This window comes from Elaeis guineensis, chromosome 16, assembly GCF_000442705.2.
Source record: "Elaeis guineensis isolate ETL-2024a chromosome 16, EG11, whole genome shotgun sequence".
In the NCBI taxonomy this organism is placed as follows: Eukaryota; Viridiplantae; Streptophyta; class Magnoliopsida; order Arecales; family Arecaceae; genus Elaeis; species Elaeis guineensis.
The window spans coordinates 40,258,361-40,278,766 of NC_026008.2; the positions used below are offsets into that span (position 1 = coordinate 40,258,361).

A 20,406-nucleotide genomic window follows, 5' to 3' on the forward strand; every position below is an offset into this window, starting at 1 on the left:
TGAAGAGGAAGCTTTTCAAGAAGAAGAACAAACATTGATCGAGCTCCTTGTTGACGAAGAACTTGTAACAACTCCTTTAAATAGGGCTGATCTACCGCCCTCCTAAGTTGAAGCTGATTTTATATTTAATCTTGATGATTCGGAGGGTGATGATCAGTTCATAAATGATAATAAAATAGAAGATAATATATTAGTCGATTATTATGATTCAAAAAAGGACCTACAAATCGAGAAGGATATGGATATTGATGAGTAGATCTATATTTTTTGTTGAATCTTCTCTTGTAATAATGGTATGCAATACAATTCTATTTATTAGCATTTATATATTTTTTATTATTATTATTTATTATTATATTCATTTATATGTCAGGTTAGTTATATGCATGGTTTAAGCATTATAGGTATGATATCAGAAAGGAGACGATCACGTCCAAGTTCCCAGCCTCTCCCTGAGGATAAACCTTCTCCCATTTTCACTTTCACACCATCGAAGCCACCAGAGGATGCTGCAGAGGTGATTCGAGTGATATTTTAATATTTGTTACATAATAAAATTTGATTTTAATTGTATCTGTTAAGTTTCTAGATACCTATCACACTAATGATTTATTCATTGTTATTTCAGACCATTCGATACAAATAATGAGGTGAGGGCAAGGTCCGTCGAAAAGTCTCACCTTAGAGCATTAGAGATGCGAGCACGAGGGACAGCATCTCCATATCGAGATTTCGTCCGACTTCACCACACCCATTAGAGGATGGTGCAAGCCATGACGGACTGAGCTGGGCATCATATGCTACGGCTATACCCCTGTAACATTTTCTGATTGGCGTTATACTACACTGGCTCAGAGGGAGATCTTCTATAACCACTTACAGATAAAATAATATTCAATAAAATATTTAATTAGCACTGTATTTTTATAATATTTGTTATTGACAGGCTATATTTGATATTGTTGATTTTGAGTACGATTACGTGTGGCGAGCTATGGATGATCATCTATGCTCGCATTTCAAAGATTACTGTCATTGCATTCATCGCACTGGTATGCTATAGTGCAAGATCAGGGGGTGGAGGCAGTGCGATAGCGGCCATATAACAGTATCAGTATCTAGGACTAGGCTATCATATGCCACAGGTATGAGGATTCGGTATAACAGATTAAGCATCCAAATTTTTTTTTAGAGTTTAATAATTGAATCATTTATTCTTAAATTCAGTTAGTTGCTTACTAATTTGATTGTTAACCGTACAGGATCGATGTGTCTAAAATATTGCCAATCAGACAAGACAGACCATCTCACATTATGGGTGTTCGAGGCCGTTCATTTTTCATATAGAGCAGATGTAAGTAATTTCTATTTAACATATTTTAACTCTTTAACTATTTAAAATTTTTTTAAATAATTATTCTCAAATTACAAAGAGATGTAGAGAGTAGCGAGCTTCCTGATAGGATCGAGATCTACTAGTGGATCAACCAGCGACGGTCAGAAAAGTGGATGGTGGGAAGTCAGGAGCTTTATATAATTTTTTTTAATTATTTTTTATTAATATTTTAATTTTTAATTCAAACTTAAAATAGCTATAACTTTAATTTTCATGATCGTATGATAGAGATGAGATCCCAAGCTATCCCTGAAGACTCAACCGCACCCATAGATGAGGAGATCTATGATCAAGTGCTTGATATGAGATCCTATTATGTTAGGAAGCTAGGATATGGGATCAAAGCTCTCCCATCCTCATGCTTGTCTAGAGCTAACATCCATGCTACCTGCGATGTTCGACTGACAGAGATATAGAGACAAGCTACTGAGGATCGACAGTGAGCTGATGAGTTGGCTGTACGCATCAATTTCTATCAATTATTCCAGACGCAGATAATAGAGTGATGAAACAAATGATGAAATTGATGAGGCAGCAGCAGGCCGATCCGTCGGCTCCATCAATTCTCCTTCTCCAGATGCTGATTATTATTTTTATTTTAGATCTCTTATAATTATTAAATTTATTTTTTTATAATTATATTTTAATATAATAAAATGATCAAATTTATTTATAAATTTATTATATAAATTTTTTATTTAATTTTATAGATTATAAATATAAAATATTAAAAATATAATTTAAAAATATATATATTTATAAATTATTTTAAAAAATATTATATTTTAATTAGTGATGAAATTATTTATGATAGAATATCCATCATAAATACAATCATTTACGATATACGATTTCATCATAAATAATATATTTTTTAATTATAAATATTTTTTAAATTTATTTGTGATAAAAAAAATTATCATAAATAATTTTTTTATGATGAAAATATTTATGATATAAATTTTTTATCATAAAAAATTAATTTATTTTATTTTTTTAAAAAAATAAATTTATTTATTAAATTATTTACGATGAAAAGTTTCATCATAAATAATTTTATTTACGATGAAAATCATCTATTTGTGATGAAAATTTTACCATCATAAATAATTTTAAAAAAATAAAATATTTTACGATGTAAATTTACATCGTAAAAAATTATTATTAGTGACAAAAATTTTGTTTCCATCATAAAATATTATCTGCGACCTCATTTTTAACGACTAAATATTAGTGATAAAATTTGCATCGTAAATAAGTATTTATAATAAAAATTTAGTATTTGCGATGCTTTTTTGTGTCGCAAATATCCGTTTCTCTTGTAGTGATAAAACATTGGCTCGGCCCTTGGTGTTGGTATGTAGGGGGTGATTGTCGGCCCCAAGGATGCAGCACGAAGTGCTCTCTAGAGGGCGTCAACATAAATAATAAAGAGATAAGAAGAAAGAGGACAATCTTATCTCAGCCCCACTGTGGAATAGAAGAACTCTGAAGGCGTCCCATTGATCAGGATGGCAAATACAGGGCTTCAAACACAATCCATGATCCCACCAATCCAGCAGTAATAAAATTTGAAGCACAGTAGAGCATCCTTAAGGAATTGCCAATCGATCATAAGCTCTCTCTCCATATCAAGTTTGATTGCCATGAGTATATGATGGGGAGGAGCACGGTCCAAATCATGCATAAATTTCTATGCAATAAAGATATTATCGAAAATACTGCAACCCCCAACAAATGTCTCATGCTCCGAACAAATCAAGCGGGAGAGAACTGGCTTCATTTTGCAAACTATCAACTTGGCACATAACTTGTATATGGTTGTACACAAATTGATAAGTCTAAAATGCCTTGGCTCTGAAGCATCCTAATGCTTCAAGATAAGGACAATAAAGGTCTGTTGTCACATACCTGATATCTGGCTAGTGGTGAAGAACCCCTGAACTACCGCCACTACCTTGGATCGAATGATGGGCCAATACCACCCGAAGAAAAGAGGAGGAAAGCTGTTGGATCCTGGGGCTTTATCCTCTATCATCGATCAAAGTGTCATTCGCACCTCCTCTTCCTTCACTACCACAATGAGATCCATGTTCTCCTGCAACATAACCACACACTCCGAAGGAGGAGCTTGGAAGGCCCAACTCCCTCCAAGTGGCATAGTCCATCAAGATTTGAAGAAGCTCACAATCTCTTGTTTGAGTGTCCTCATCCAGTAACTACTGCCCCCCAGCATCCCTGATCGCTTGAATCCGATTCATGTGCCTTTAGATGGTCGTAGCCTGATGAAAGAATCTCATATTTCGATCTCCTTCTCTGATACAGTGCATCATGGACTTCTGCTTTCAGAAAACCTCCTACTGCCTCAAGAGGGAATAGTGCTCGGACAACAATCTCCGAAGGCCAACCAGCTCTCTGTTTGCAAGCCCACCCTCCAAGTCCTCCCACTCCTGGAACTCAGCAATGGAAGTCTCAATGGCCTCCAACTTCCTGAAGATGTCCCTAGCTCCCTCCCTATTCTACCTCAGAAGCATCCTCCTCATCAACTCCGGCCCCCTCATAACTCTGTACCTGGCATCACCATGGACGGGCATGCGCTAAACCTCCTACACAATGTCCCAAGATCGAGGATAGAAAAGCTATACCTTCTAAAACTGAAAAGGGCTTCGGTGAGAGAGGGGGTATCAGTGACGAACAAAATGGGATAGTGGCTGAAGACTATCCTTGTACCTGGCATCACCATGGACGGGCATGCGCTAAACCTCCTACACAATGTCCCAAGATCGAGGATAGAAAAGCCATACCTTCTAAAATTGAAAAGGGCTTCGGTGAGAGAGGGGGTATCAGTGACGAACAAAATGGGATAGTGGCTGAAGACTATCCTTGGTAAGTGGCGCACCAAGTGAGCAGGGTGGCTTTGAATCCATTTAGTTGTCACAAGGAGTCTATCAATTCATTCCCAAACCCTAGCCCCTCCCAGATGGTTATTGCACTAAGTAAATCTCGAGCCAACAAATCTCAGATACACAAGGCCGTTGGTCTGGATAAAGTCCCAAAACTTTCTAGACACAACAACATCAACATAAGGATGGCCTCCTTTTTTCTCGTGAGGCCCAGTAGTACAGTTAAAATCACCACCCATTATATAAGGGATCTTCTGATCAATCAGAGTTGACACTTTGTGCCACAATATACGTCACTCCAAGTAATCATTACTCGCATCCACACCAAACAAAGTCCAAGTAGATCCATTAGATTCAATGATAATAATTACAGTCTGCTAAGTATATTGGTGTAGAACATCCACAAAAGCCACATCAGCTTTTCAAATAACAATAATGCCACCAAAAAAGACCTGGGATTCCACGGCATAAAGTCTCAATTGATAGAAAATCATCGTCGGATGTACACTAGGCTGGATCCAGACAATCTAGTTTCTACCAAAACACATAGATCAAAGTCATGCTGCTGCATCCTTCTCCTAAAAGTGGAGTGGAAGGCCGGTTTTCCTGCCCCCCTCACATTCCACAATAAGACTTTCATGGGGAATTGTGTTTGAGAATAGAGGAGCCCCGCACATGGTCGCCCCCTTCACCGCCCGTCACCCTCCAGAGCTTTCTCTTGACTCCCAACTCCCTGCAAGGCCTACTTGACTCAGCCCACAACCTCATCATGGCCCATCCCGCAACTCTCCTATGACTGATCCCCGCCATGCCCACCAGCTCCTCCATCCTTTTCAGTGACAAAAGGAGAGGACAGCCGCCTAGCCTCCGGACTTGAAGTGCACTTCCCACTCTCCACGTCCAGTCGCGATCCCCAATTCTCCTTCACCCAGTTGCCGAAGCTGCTTCCCCTTTCCGCACTTAACCTGGTACAGCTGCCATCCACTCCGTTAGACCTCTCATTATGGGACTCTTCATCTCTAGCTGACCTTGAGGAGATGTTGGAAAGGTCTATGCTGGTCCCCTCCAATGATTGCTTGACTTCCCCCAGCTACAACACAGCCCGGCCATCCTTTTCCCTCACAAAGTCCTATTCCCCTCCTCGCTTTAGCCCAAGCATCGAGCCCGTCGTAGGGGGAGAAGGCTGGGCCTCGTCTGGGGCTGGTTGCCAAGCTAGGCTATGGGACCGTTTCAGAGAGGACTCACCCCCACCACCGTGGTGGTAGCCTGGGTGGAACGGGCCTTGGCATCTTCCCCTCGCGATGCAGGTTCGAGCCAGCGAGAATCGATTAAATGAGGAGATTTTTCTTTGATGCCTATATGGGTGTGGAAAGATGCGGCATCTGATCCTCCATGTGCTGAGATGGGGCTGGAGATGATGTACTCACTCGATGTGGTAGCCGAGGGCCCTACACGTGGTGGGGAAGGGATTTGCACTTACTGCTCCCTGTATCAAACATTCACTCAGTGGGATGGGAGTCCTCATGATTATGCCGAGAGGGATTTGCTATGCTCGTCGCCCCCCCTCACCCCATTTTCTGTACCAAAAAAAGAGAGGACCCACCCCCCTCTACCATATAATGATCACGAGGGCTTGGACTTGGGCTTTCCTTGTGGCCCACCACCACATCCTCCGAGCCTGGACCCAACTCGATTAACATATTAAATCCCGACCAAGCGTCCATGTTTTCAATCCAGACTGAGTTAGAGCCCTCACATGATTTCTCCGATAATCGTAGGTGAGGGAACTTGTTTGGTTTTTGCCAACTATCAGAATTTGGTGGCGATCCGAAGGAGCTAGCTAGTTGTCTCGATGAGCTCGAATGGGAGAGGGAGGAACTCAGGGCCGACGATTTCGGATTGGAATTGATCTTCCCCATCTTTATCGAAGCCCTAGAGGGTTTAGACTGGCCGAACCATCTTCGTCAGTTGCTCCGTTTCCACTACCACTTCCTCCACCATCATAGGGCTCATAAAGAAGTTTTTTGATTGAAGACCGTGGCCTCGATCCACCTCCTCCAAGAAAAAATTTATGATCACCATCACCGTGACCCTACAGACCACACCAATAGCACACTGTTGGTGCGTTTTCATAAACAAAAGGTTGCCAACATAGCCCAGATAGAGACCTTTGGTTTTAAAGATTCCACCAAATCGATTTCCACCTTGATTCTAGTGAAACCTATCTTTCAGTGCCGGTCAGTGAAGTCGTCTAAGCCAATCGGATTCCTAGCCTCCGTAACAATCCCCAATAGCACCTCCTTATCCCAATATTCTATCGGTAAACGAATCCATAATACCGTCCTCCAAACAGTATTGATCCTAGAAAGAAAGTCAGAGATCCACGGCTCTACCATCAAAAGTTGGCTGGCAACGAACCATGGCCCCCCATCCAGCACCTTCCTATAGTCATCCTCCGATCGAAACCGAACAAAGTGATGATCCTCGATCAAAGTGAACGGTTTCGAGTCATATTGCAGCTGCCCCTTAGCTTTGAACTCCCTTGCCACCCACTCCGCCAGCACCCTCCGACTGAGGCTGTGAGCCAACATGGAAATATCCCTCCAAGGACTCCGGGATGCCTCCACTAGAAACTCCAGGTAAAAAACCACTGGAGCTCCTCCACCTCCTCCAGCGTAATCCTATGTTTCGTCCATCGGGGCTACCACACCGCCCCTAGGTTATGCAAGCCCAAAAGTGCTCCCCACCGCCCGACTCCCATAAAGAACGACTGCTGTCACTCGCCCCTTTTCTTTTGTCCACCATTTTCGTCCTCTCAAGCATCCAGGCACCACCCACTACCCGTTCGATCAAATGATTCAATGGCCGCACAAAAATCGACGGATTCACGCTATCGCACTCAGCGCACCCATTAACTCTTTTTTTTTTTGTTTGCAAAAATAACCTGATTTTAAAAATTCAAAATGGGGACATTTTTAGGAAAAATAAAAAGAAAAAAATCAAAGCTGCAAAAAAATTAAAATAAAAAAATGAGTTGTTTCTGCAAAATCCTCTATAATTGTCCTTCGGCAGCCTCGCTAGTCAACGAAAAACAGTAAGTAATTATTGGAGCAGACCTATAAGATTCAAGATCTGCTTAAAAGTTGGCTGATTCTGTCAGCAAAAATCAAGTTATACTAATTGAACAAGTTAGAAAGCTAACATATTCCATAACTTTTAAAATCACTTGTTTGATATTGGTTTGGAGGGTTACCATATCTAATCAAGTTGCTAGAATCAAACGGTCCGCCGAGAATTGCAGGTAGATTCATTCCAACCAATGGATTCAAGGCAGAGGTGGTCGGTCTAAAACCAGACCAATCATATTTTAAGAATTACAAAAAAATTACAAATAGCGGAACCACTTAAATGACTGTTTGGGATTGTTTGACTGTCATGCTTAAAAGTATATAATCATGCACTTTTATTTTGCTTAAAAATTTTGATGATAATTTTCTTAAGAATAAATTCTTTTGCTCTTTGATGCAAAGCAAAAGATAAATATACTCCATTTATTCTTCTGGATATTTTCAATACTTTACTGTTTAAAATAATAAAAATTATTAATGAGTTCTTCATTTCTTTCCATAAAAAAAATGAGTTCTTTCAATATAAACCATAACAATAAATATAATTCATTTTATTCTCTTGAATTTTTTCAAAACCTTACATTTAAAATAATAAAAAAATGTTAACAGATTCTACATTTTCTATTATATAAATATTTTTAATTTTTGAACATTGATATTTCATTATTGTTTTTTATTTATGTTACAATAAAAGAGCATCGTAAAATAAAGACCCTGCCATTTTTTGATGAGGATTGTCTCATATCATTTATAGAGTACTTAAAATTGATAATTTTTTCATTGAGAAGTCTATAATATTTAAACTTATACTTTTGTGTTGTAGCTCTAAATTTTCTAGGAGTTTGTTAAAAAGAGTGCCATCGACAAAAATTGTCATGAGAGGCATTTTTTTTATAGTAGATATTATACTCAATGTTGATAAGGTATTTCTTATGAAGTCAAGAAATTCTAAGATCAGTGATTACATCATTCTTAATATGAACATTTAATTTTATTTAATGTGAACAAAAAAAAAAAATCTCTTGGTGTTTGCTCTTCGAGCACCTATTTATTATCTAATGTTTTTCTTATTTGCTAGTAGATGCATTGCATTGTACTTGAAAACATGCATAAATTATCTCCAGTCTATCTTCATTAATGTACTCAAAAAAGTAAAATATTAAGTACTAAGTCCAAAGAAATTCTTCATCATCCGTGCAAGAAGGATTCCAGGAGGCACTCACTTCTAAAGAGCAGAATCGATGGCCGATGATGCAAGAGAATCTAGAACATGCTTTCGGCAGAAGGCTCAATTTGGCTTTCAAAACATCATATAATACTGAGAAAAAACTAACTCATCAACTCCAAATAGATTCAGACAAAAGGGCAATTAGCTGGATATTGGAAGCAGAACCTGCACTCTTAAACCACAGATTTGATTCAAATATGGGGACAGCTTTATCTGAAGAACTACTTTTTGGTAAGTCTAGAATTAATTTCAATATTAATTAATCTGTACAAATACCCTCAGAACTTTTACAACACAATGCTGGTATGAATAATTGTTGAGAATATCACCTCCATCCCCTGTATCCCTCACCATCCACTTTCACATCACCTAGCTAATTCAAGACCACGAAAATTCCACTCTCTCAATCTCTCCTCCTCTCCCCACACCAAACTGGGAATGGATTATGTTAATCTTCACAGCTGCAATGCTAAATCAGGCTGCTGCGAATCTACCAGAACACCTGAAACTGGTGACCCTGGTGACTGGAACCCAACATTTAGATCAGGGGGAACAGAACCAGGCTTCGCATTCAACAAATAGCCCTGCCATAGCCTTTGAGAACCCTGACCAGAATCCAGCAAGTGACTGCTAGAATTTGACAACGAACTTGGATTACCGACAACTGCTTTGTCCGCATTTGATGGGTTCAAAGGTGCCAGGTTGATGCAACTGCTGTTGCTCCTAGAAACTGTGTCAAAAGCACCAGCATTTGTATTCATAGTCTCTGCAGAAGAGCTCCCAGGCAGCCTGGATGGTCTAATCATCTTTCCGGACTGAGAAGGCAGATTAAACACCATAGAAGTATTGAAACCATTCGCAGTAGGTTGAATTGCTGGATTCTGATGAAGCAAGAAGGGATTCTTGGGCTGAATAACACCACCACCATTCCCCAGGCTTCCATGGTTAACTACTGCAGCAGGACCTGGTCCATCTGTGGAGTTGGTGGGTCTGCTTGGTAAAGCAGATGCCAGAGCCTGTGATGGAGGATTTATGACAACCTGGCCTTCCGTGATAGCCAATTTATTCCAGGATGGCTCAGATGTTGATACTCTTGCGGGGGAGGATGAAATCTTTGGTTGGGATGCAGAAAGGGGAGATGTACAAAGGAATGGCTTAGATCGGTGTGGCACATCGCTTTCGCCAATCCATCCAGGGCCAAACCTTGTACCAGGAGGCACTGCTCTTTGAATCTGTTTGGCAGCAATTTCCCAACCTATGGGGCCAAGGGTTGCAGCAAATCGAGCCAAGCTCCGTGCATATACATGCTCCATGTGAAGACCCACCTAGTTTCAATCAAATCATTATTAAAGATGGCAAAGGCGATATCTTGCAAGGTTATTATTATTTGAATAAGAAAAAATATTACTAAATAAGATAGAAAAGAAAGGTTGATGACTTCCAATGGAGGCACATGTGAAAAAGAAACTTTCATATTGTTTTCTGAATAACTTAATATTAATTTGAACATATTCCAGTAAGATAATGTAAAGCAAAACATAACAGATCCATCAGCCCCATATTAATCATGCCATTAAGAAAACTATGTAGGAAAAGGTTCCTGAGGAGTAGTCGGTACTTACTGGCACCAGCTGCTTCCTCTCCCCATCTAATGCAGTCAAGACTGGTGGCTCATACACACAGGCCGACAGTTGGGGTTGCTTATATGTATTGCGTCGATTTTCATCCATAACAGAATTTTTTTTTCCATATTTTGTTGAAGGCCCCTTCATCCCAGAACCTGCGAAAAAGACCCACAAAAAAAAAAAAAAAAAATTAAGGAATGCAATCAAACTATATCTGTAGTTTTTAAAGAACATAACTAGAGAGATGTTACATTCAATGCATAATCACTAGCCTGAGAATTCTTCATTTCTTTCTGTTCTGTGCCCACTGATCCAACTATGAGTTTCAGCATTGTGAAGACCATATGCACTTCCAGGCAAAGCTGCCATGCTGGACTTATCCACCACCAAACCTCTTCTGAACAAATCATTTGCCAAATTTGAGAAGTAATTATTATCTCCAGCATTAGCAAGTGTTGCACCAGAAGAGAAATCAGAACCAAAATGGTCAGCAGGACTGGTGACTGATTGTTTGACAGTCTTATTGCTTGGTGGCCTGCCTCTCCGCACAGGCTTTGGTTTTGGTTCTGGCTCATTATCATCACTTTCTTGTCTAAGATTGTCAAAGTTCTTTTTTGCAAGCTCTTGGATGGATCGTGCCTGTAAGGATAGAGCACTTATCAAGACTACATACACACAAATGAAGGCTGATACATCTAATGTATTACTCCAAAAACCAGGAGAAATTATAATAATTTGGAACAGAACAGATACCTGTCTATAGTAAATTGTATCTGGTGCATTGTATCGCATTGCATTAGAGCTAATTAAGAAAACATCTTTCTGCAAAAATATACAAAATCTAAGTCAAAATTTCTTTGGCCTGATCAGAAACATGTTCCTGTCTCAGACTTTACTGAAGATAACAGAGAGAGAGAGAGAGAACATGGAACAGAAAATGTCACTCCATTCTTACAAGTAAATCATAGAAGAAATCCAAAACAATCAATCAAACATGACGCATCTAGTCTAATCAAAAGAAGATAACGGCTGCCTTGGAAACGGTTGTCATTGCATCTAACTCTTTTTCCAAGCAGATGGTGTAGCACGATGTAATTCAATTAACAGCCTAATAGTGTGGGCTTCAAAATCATCTAAGTGATAAGTTAATTGTCAAACATGAGAAAGCACATCAACAGTGCCAACACTGTAGGATTCCAAATTTAGAACCAAATTTGCAGTTCTTAGGCTTAACAAACAGGTGATTAATAAATAAATATTAACAGAGGTTTACTCAAAGTTTTATGCCTGTTTGACCCCTTGCTGCCTCAGTGAAACATAAACTTTTTTAATAATCCTTATAGATTCCTTTTCTCAAAAATAATTAAGAAAAAGAAATTCAAGCTTTGATTAAAAAAGAGGAAAAAAGACTTTTCATCCAGTATTGTGTATTATATTTCATCAAACACATCCTTTAGAGAGAAGACAGGCATACTTGATAAAATGCCAACCAAGCATCACAAAACATCGTGACACTGTTATCTTTTGTTTTGTGTTTTGCTCAGAAAGCAAAAATTGTTTTGCAGGTTCTCACAGGGCATATGCATTTCTGATTATGTAACCTTGTTAGCCCATTATATATCACCTTTAGATATTTAGATTAACTGTCTTATCTGCTAGGGTTGTACAGGTTTCCTCTTCAGCTCGTGCTCCTGTCCAGCCCTTACAGTTAATTCACTTGCTGCTAGCCACCTATCATCAACAATAAGCAACTGAACAAATAGTGGGACTGGAATAGTGGACAGTGGCCCAGAAGAATGAATAAAGAGTATCTGAACTCTAGTGTATGTAGAACATATCATCAATTACCACTGACATAGCTCTATCATGGTGTATTCATAATTTGTTATTTTTTATGAACCTCAGACAATGTTGTTTCACTCTATTATGCTTATTTACAAAAGCTAGAAGCTAATTGTCAACTATAGGTTCCTAACAGTTAAATAAGGAAAACTGCTTAATTATAAGAGTGCTAAAATTTAAATTAATTGGCATGATATGATGATTGCTGTTACAATCTCTATTGCACTTTTACTATCTCTAAAGTAGTGATTCACTATAAAGTCCTGGATTTATTTATAACCTTCAAAAATGTCACCCTTGCTCACAACATATCCAGATTGTTTAAAAACTGAAAATTAATGCTATCATGAGGGCCTTCACCTTGAGTGGGATGGATAGTGGCAGCACTTAACGGAGCAATCACTATAGGACATATGGTCATACCCTAGAGATGTGCAAGTGCATCAGCTGTCGGCAATCGAGCCAAAGGGAAAGTGAGGTGTCAATGGATGAATCAGGGATGGTCTTGCCATGGCAAAATCATATCATACAGTTAGGTTCATGTCATTTTGTCTTTCAAATTTAAATTAACAACAACTAGGCATTCCTGTCAAGAGTTCTATTAAAGCATCTTTGCATGCCTAAAAATAAAATATTACTACACAAGTAAGCCACCATTAGTTCCATAGCTACTTATAACAATCATAATAAACACATTAAAAACCACGCATATACAAGTTAAAAGGTTGGATTATCAAATTTATCCACCAAATTCTATACTCCATCCAGCTCTAGCACAGACTATATTTTCACACTTCATACTCACCTTCCAGATACAAACTTCTAAAATTTGACATATCCTACCATGTTACCACAAGGCTGATAAGAACTTAATATGCAAGCTACTATTGTAATTTCAAGGAAATAAAGGAACACAATGTACATAGAAAATTGAAATAAATGAGGGCACACTGGATTCTTAGTTACAGGGATCAATAGTTGAGGCAGGATAAGTGAAGCCCCAGAAATGCTGAGCATAAACAAAGAATCCCTGCTAAGCCTCTTTTTACAATATAGTCACTAATGAACCTATCATCAATATTCAGGAAGATGGAGCAAGGCATATATTATCTGTAGATGATATGGTGCTGGTACATTTGAAGACATGATTTTTTTTTTTCTTTTCTTTATTCTTTTCCCCCCTTGGGGGTGGTGAGGTAGGAGAAGAGGACATGTTGAATGCTGAATTAGAACTACACAACAAAGAATGCGAGGTAACAACTTACAAATCAGTAGACAAAAAATAGATTCAGTTTTAATGGAAAGGTAAAGAAAATTGACGCCTCAATTAAATCTGATAGGAAGGACCAACTATAGAATGACTGATCTCCATATCTCAGACATCAGACCTATTATACAAAAGACTAAAAGATGACCATAATTCTAATAAAATAGGAGCTGCAAAAATGAAATGTATAGATGCTTCAATGACGTTATGTGACCAATGTGCTTGAGAACATGAGGGGATTTTAGGGAGAAAGAAAAAAGCAAGGATGCCAGTAATAATGCAAGGTTTTGCAGGTTGTATACTAATAAGAATCCAAGCAAAGAAGATAGATGCAATGGAAATTAGAAATTAGAGATATAGGAGTGATACAACGAGGAAGGGTACAGTGAGGAAAGAGCTGGAGGTGTAGGTATACCTTACTTTAAGACAAAGTAATGTAGAACCATTTAAGATGGTATAACATTCGACAAAATATGAGGCATTAGTAAGAATGCATTGTTCGATCTTGTTTTGGAGGGTCTAGAAAAAAAAAAGGAATGATCCCATGAAGGGAGTTTAAAAAGAGGATCCGGAAAAGCTTATAATAACAGCGAAGGCAGTCAGGATTCATAAAGCCAACACTGAAGATTTGGGGCACGATCTACTGATTCCTGACGATTAGAGATACACTACTGATTAAGCTATTTTCCTAAAGTTGACCTCATTTTTGTGATGCCCTAGGTGGCTTGGCAAGATCCTAGATAGCTACCTGTTAAAAATGGACTGGTTTGGACAACATTGAGGTGAATCCCGAAGTTTAAAAGCCTCCGATAAGAATTCAAACAAAATCTATAAAAGTAGTTTTGGCTCAATGAGATAAAGGACAATCCTGGTAACATACATTTTCCAGACTGTACTGCTGGATTTAATTGAAGTCTTGATAGTATACATTAAAAAGCATTATACAGCTACAGAATTTGATGACAGATATGCATGAAAAAAAAAAATACTTGATAGCGATATCTTAAGTTATACATCATGATGTCTAGCTCCCTAGTGTTTTTTTCTGCAACTGTGTGGTACTTGCTATACTGTAAATTGTGTTGGCCTAGTTATGGTAGTAATACCACTGCATTGATGGCCGGCCTGTATGATACGATACTCAGCATAGGGCTGCTATGGGAGTGACTCACCTAGCTCAAACATGCCCAAAAAACAAATAGATAAAAATAGTAACCAAGTAGTATGGGATTTATATGCCTCAATACGGCAGATAAACCTGGTTTGTCCAATATTAGTGCATATCGGCCTCTATCAAACTGACCATGCCAAACATTATGCACAATATTTCAGCCCTCCCTTTCGCAAATATTAGAAAGAATTTCTGAAAGCTGCCAGACCAAAACAAGCGAGGTGTCTTCTAAGAAACTTCCAACATCCAAGAACAAAGCTGGCCTCACCTTCTCCAACACTATAAGGACAGATCCCCAAGGCATATTTTTTCCTTAAAATACTTTCTTTCAAAGCAAGGAAATTTGATAATTCAAGCATCTAATAACTTCCAGAAGATTGTCCCTTGTACTTTTTCTCATTTTCAATAAACAATGGTGAGCAATGGGAAAACTTCCGTTACTCTCATTTTCTGTGAAAAAAAAACTTCCTGAAGATTGCTCTCTCTTGATCATAGAACTCCACCATCCTTTTGAGCTCTAAACAGATAATATGAGTAATATTCACGTATGAAAGTGATTTAAAAAAAAAAAAAAAAAAAAAAACTTAACATTCTTGAACATGGATATACATCAACTATTAAACAGTTGTACCTAAGCATGGCAGGGCCTCTTTTACTTTTTTAATGATAGAACAAATTACGTTTATATTTTCATTGTGCTTTTTATACAAGAGGAGTTCAGTTGCATGATAGATACAGCTTCAAAATATGAACAAGGATTCTCTTTAATGGCTTGAATTGTCTCTTTTTTCTATTTTCCTTTTTGAGAGAGAGAGGGAAAACCATCTTGCACTATAATTACCTAGGCCTCAATACTTGAGAATGCACCATCCATGATTCAAACCTAGAAACTCAAGTTGCTAGGTAGAGGGTAATGACCTCAAAGACAATTCCCCAGTCATTATGGCTTATATTGTCAATAAAAGAATTGCCAATTGTCATTACAATCATGTAAGTGCCTTAATTGAAAAGCATAACTAGTTTGCTCTCGAGACTCTTGCCAGGTTAAGAACTTGAATGCTTTCGTAGTACAAATTAGAAGTAGCAAGCTTATTGTATCATTTCCCTGATCCTTTTCTTTCTCCATTTTTCTAACTATGATAAACTTATCCAAGCAAATTTGGAAAAGTATTTCTAGAACTCCTAAGCAAAACCATCAGATTGCTGCATCCCATCATCATACAATTCCTTAAAGGTAAAAATTATAATCATAAAATATTGATCTGGCTTCTTAATAATACTCCTTAGCTGCCCACTCTATGCCCCTCAATTTTTACCATAGCCCAATTACCCCTCTCCAAAACATCTCCCTACTTTATCAAAGCTTAACAATAAATATCATTCTCATCCAAATAAGCTAAAACCATCTAAGCCTTGGAATAACATTATGGGTCATATAGTAGTTATCTATAATGTAGTTATTATGCTAATATCAACAACCAACCCATTACTTTCCTTTAACTATTACATTAAATAGTGCAATTGATAGATAAATCCCTAGTTGACTCCAATAAAGAAGGAACCTATACTAGCATCTTTCCTCTATTCAACATATAAATCTAGTTTACTTATTCTTTCATGAAGAATGAAGCTACTTTTAATTGAGAACTGCTTGTCATGGAATCACAGCCCACAAGCTTAAGCTGTTGGAAGGAGGACCGACCCCTTTTATTAGTCAATGTGGCACCACGACAATCTCCCCCACCTAATCTCATGACACCCTCATCACGGTTGAACCTACTCAAGAAAGGAAGGCCAACCTCATGGCTTGGGTGCTACTCGACCTTATCGGGTCCTCCTCAGCCCTGGTATCCTCCAGTAAGGAGTCCATATGACTAATAAAGATTGTGATGCACAATGGATCTGACTCAGATACCACTTGCCAGGGACTCAACCAAAAAGCTTAAGCTATTGGGAGGGTTGGCTCAGGCTGATAAGCCTATATGGCACCCCTTTTATTAGTCAATGGAAGAATTTTCTATGACATTAAAAGGAAGTCTTAAATCTGGAATCAGTTTCATGCTTTCCAACTTCTGTTCTTAAAGAGCACATTAGTAATTATGCAGCATTCTGCATTCCCGCTAGAACTAGATAAAATGACCCACATAACAGGACTACTTATTTAATCAGTTTAAAAGTGGATAAACATAGATGTGGACAATCCCCCAACAGCAGCAAGAAAATAAAGATACATATATAAAAGCAGGCAACCATATGATGTCCATGTTGCCTAACTATTGGCCTGGAGAAGCAACAAAATGGATGTCATGACAGGTAAATGCTGGAGATACGTGATGAAGGACTTGTTAAAAAAGAAAAAAAATATTCCCAAGAACACTCTCTACTGAATATAACTATACTTGTTTCATAATGTAGACAAATAATTTATCTTCTCCAAACTTTAATACGAAGAATAATTTCAATGCATGTTTATCCAATCAACAAGAGAAGTAGTCTATTAAACTCAGCATCTCTAAGCAAAAAAGGATCTAATAGTTACAGAAATTAAATTAAAGTAATTGAAGCTCGAAGTTACAAATAGATTAAAAGAAGAAAAGAAAAGATGTAAATAATCCATCACAAATAGTTCAAACAAGATATAGCAAAAGCATCTAGAGCAAAATGGAAAATGATAGATGAAAATATACGCTGAGAACCTGAGACTTTGACCAAGAAACATGGGTACGGATATACACGGCATAAATGCAGATTCAAGCATGTGGATATCTGATATATCAGAACCAGCAGTTCATAAAACAGCCTTACAAGGCACTATTCATTACTGACCTCAAATTGCTCCAAATTCACATATGCTCCATCTGAAAGCTTCTTTCGGATGGTTCCAAAATCCATAGGATGCTCGATGATATCATGGTAATCTGGAAGCTGTAAACATTAGACAGTAAAGCAATCAGTTCAACAGAATAATCTCTGCTATGCCAGTGAACATAGTCATAGGTAAAGGAAGGAAAAAACTTTAAAATTTTCTCCAAAACAATATCGATAAAGGCTTCCAAAACACACCTCGTCCGGATCCACGGGCTCCGAGAACACACCATAGGTATCCTTCCTGATGGTAAACCAGAAAATCCAATCAGAAAACTCGGATACAGCACTTTGAACATGGGTGCAAAACCCAGAAAAACTAAATAAAACGGGGAGATGCCGGTGAGCTGCAAATAAAGAAACCAGAGCACTCACTTCTGCAGCCTATCTAGGATGAAAACCAACAACTTTTTGTCCGGCAAAGGCGTCGTGGGCCCGGAATCTGACGGCTCTAAAACAAATAAACAAACATCACTAGAAACCCACTCGTCTAAACCTAGATTTTATCCTCCCTTTCTCGAGATAAATGCACGACAAACCAAACCTTGAGAAGGATCCGTCGCTTTCGAGGCAGAATTCTGCCTTTGCCTTTCTGTCTGCATGAAAAAACATTACCAAATCAGTCAAAAAAAAGTGAACAAAAAACAAAGACAAAAATTGGTCGAAGCTAACAGATCTACCCCATTAAAATTACCAAAAAAAAAAAATCGAAGGGGAAGATATGGAAGGGGACAAAGGTGAACCTTTTTGGCCGCTTTTCCTTCCACAGATGAGCGGTCTATTTGTGACAGATAATAAAAAAAAAATGGAAACAAATCCATGTGGATAAAACAGTTCAAAAATTACAATTTTCAACAGCGAAAGGCAGCTATGTTTCCCAAGAAATGATTGGAAATTTTGACCTAGTCAAATCCGAAAACTTTCTCAGTCTGGAAATCCACCAGCGAGCAAATAAATAAATAAATAGAACCCAAGAAAAAAATAATAACGGAATCCAAGGAGACACAGCCCCCACCGAGCTGGCCGCATAGATTCCGGATCCGTAACCCAAATCGTACGAAACTACCAATGCCCCATTAATTCCTAAACCCCTCCCACTCCCCATCCCGATCTCCACCTCCACAGAGACATACACCCACCCGGAAGGCAAAATTAAATCAATTTCACATTCCCAAAAAAAAAAACCTTGTCCTCATCTGCAGCGACGGCATCGATCTTGCGCTTCCTCGCGCCACCGTCGGATTCGGAGCCGGAGGCGGAATTGGCGCTGCGGCCGGGGAGGCGGAGCACGAGGCGGAGCTTCTTCTCTCTCCTCCTTCCGGTAGAATCATCTTCCTCATCGTCATCGTCGTCGGGGGCGGCATCGCCATCGGTACCGGGATTGGGGTTCCGGCGGGTGTGGCGGAGTCCGGAGGAGGAGGAGGAGGCGATGGCGGCTTGGAATCGGAGGTAGGGATTGGGGCTAACGCTAGGGTTAGGGTTTTGCTGCTGTTGTTGGAGTCGGAGGCTACGCCTTTGGAGGTCGAGGAGGGACGGGCGGCCCTTCTTCTTCCTCTTCTTCTGCGGCTCTACTTGGTTGGTGTGCTTGCCCATTTTTACGAACGGCTGCCCCGCCCCTTCGCTTTCTCTCTCCTCTCTCTCTTACCCTTTTCTTTCTCTCTCCACGAACAGGGAGTGGGGGTCCGGCGATTTTTTCGCAATAATTTTTTGTTTTGTTTTGGCTCATCTATCTTCGCGGCCGGGACTTTTCCCAAGGACGTCGCACGTGACAGCCACATGCGCTTCACTGGCACGCGGCTGCCGTGTCCAGCTTCCGAACTCCCGCATATAATTTATATGCGTGTTAAGAATTTGTAAACCATGCCCACAGGCCGGATTCCACGGAGAGGATAAAACTTCTATAATAAAAAAAAAAATTATGGCTCCAAAAACATTCTTCAAAAAATAAATTATCGTATACATATTAAAATATTAAATAAATAAATAAATAAATTTTAAAATTATTTAAATAATTTAGATAAATATCACATAATTATTTTTTTAATGAATATCATAATATATGCGCATGACAAACGAACACAATCTGATCATAATTTTTTTCATGACCAATCTGATTATAAAAATTTTAATTTAAATAAATTAAAAATATTTTAACTCTATAAAAAAATTTAAATGAATCAATTTTATTGTATATAATATGATAAAATTTATAAATTTTCATCCTTTGACGAACCAACTTATCATACAACTCTAATTATAGTAGTGTTAATTCATCCATACTCGATTTAGTATGAATATATTTAAAATATTTTATATCTAATTTAAATAAAAAAAATTATTTGAAATTTTAACCGGCTCAATTTGGATTATATTTTTCGTGCAATTGCTTTTTTTTTTTTTTATTGTAAACTACTAGATATGTTTATATATGGAGCTCAAAGTATTTTAATATTTTATTTTTCTACCGCACAGACACGGTGGAAGGTGAATGCTTCGTACGTCCGAAAGACACAATCCAATCGACGTTGGGAGATTTGTATGCGGGATGACTTGTCATGGGAGTTTTGTCTGTTTGTGGAATGGTCACGATTGCGTGAACCAGTGGATGACGAGGCGGCTTGGCTTGTAAAATAACGGTAGCTATAAATTTCTTACAGCCGTTACAACAACAAAAGTAATTAAAAATTCCAATCCATGTGCAGGATGAAAAATATGTTTTTATTTGAGCGGCCGTAATTTGTTAGAAAACGAATTCTTTTATTCTTCATCGTGCTAACAAATAACATCAGACGTATTATTTTTTTCAGAACTTTAAATCTATCTTTTCAAAACTATCGCCATGATATATATATATATATATATATATATATATATATATATATATATATATATATATATATTCTTATGATAATATCCATATATATTGATGAGAAGAGAAAGAATCTAGATTTATTGTGATAGAAGGAAGAGTGCCATGTCAG

At 38.2% G+C, this 20,406-nt stretch overlaps 1 protein-coding gene across 2 annotated transcripts; it reads right to left on the minus strand.

The window, feature by feature from the left end:
• Positions 1-8,863: 8,863 nt before the first annotated feature.
• On the minus strand, positions 8,864-19,140 carry LOC105058855 (uncharacterized). 2 transcript variants are annotated; one of them, XM_073250036.1, is made up of 9 exons: positions 18,611-19,140; positions 17,970-18,021; positions 17,801-17,867; positions 17,624-17,669; positions 17,387-17,485; positions 11,034-11,102; positions 10,553-10,919; positions 10,278-10,435; positions 8,864-9,980 (listed from the first exon to the last, which is right to left on the minus strand). In XM_073250036.1, exons 1-9 carry the CDS (start codon positions 19,016-19,018, stop codon positions 9,111-9,113), a joined length of 2,136 nt encoding a protein of 711 aa, XP_073106137.1. In that variant the 5' UTR covers positions 19,019-19,140; the 3' UTR covers positions 8,864-9,110. The 2 variants fall into 2 exon arrangements, with proteins under 2 accessions (XP_073106137.1, XP_073106136.1); XM_073250035.1 differs by having other exon boundaries at positions 17,801-17,876.
• Between the last annotated feature and the right edge of the window lie 1,266 nt (positions 19,141-20,406).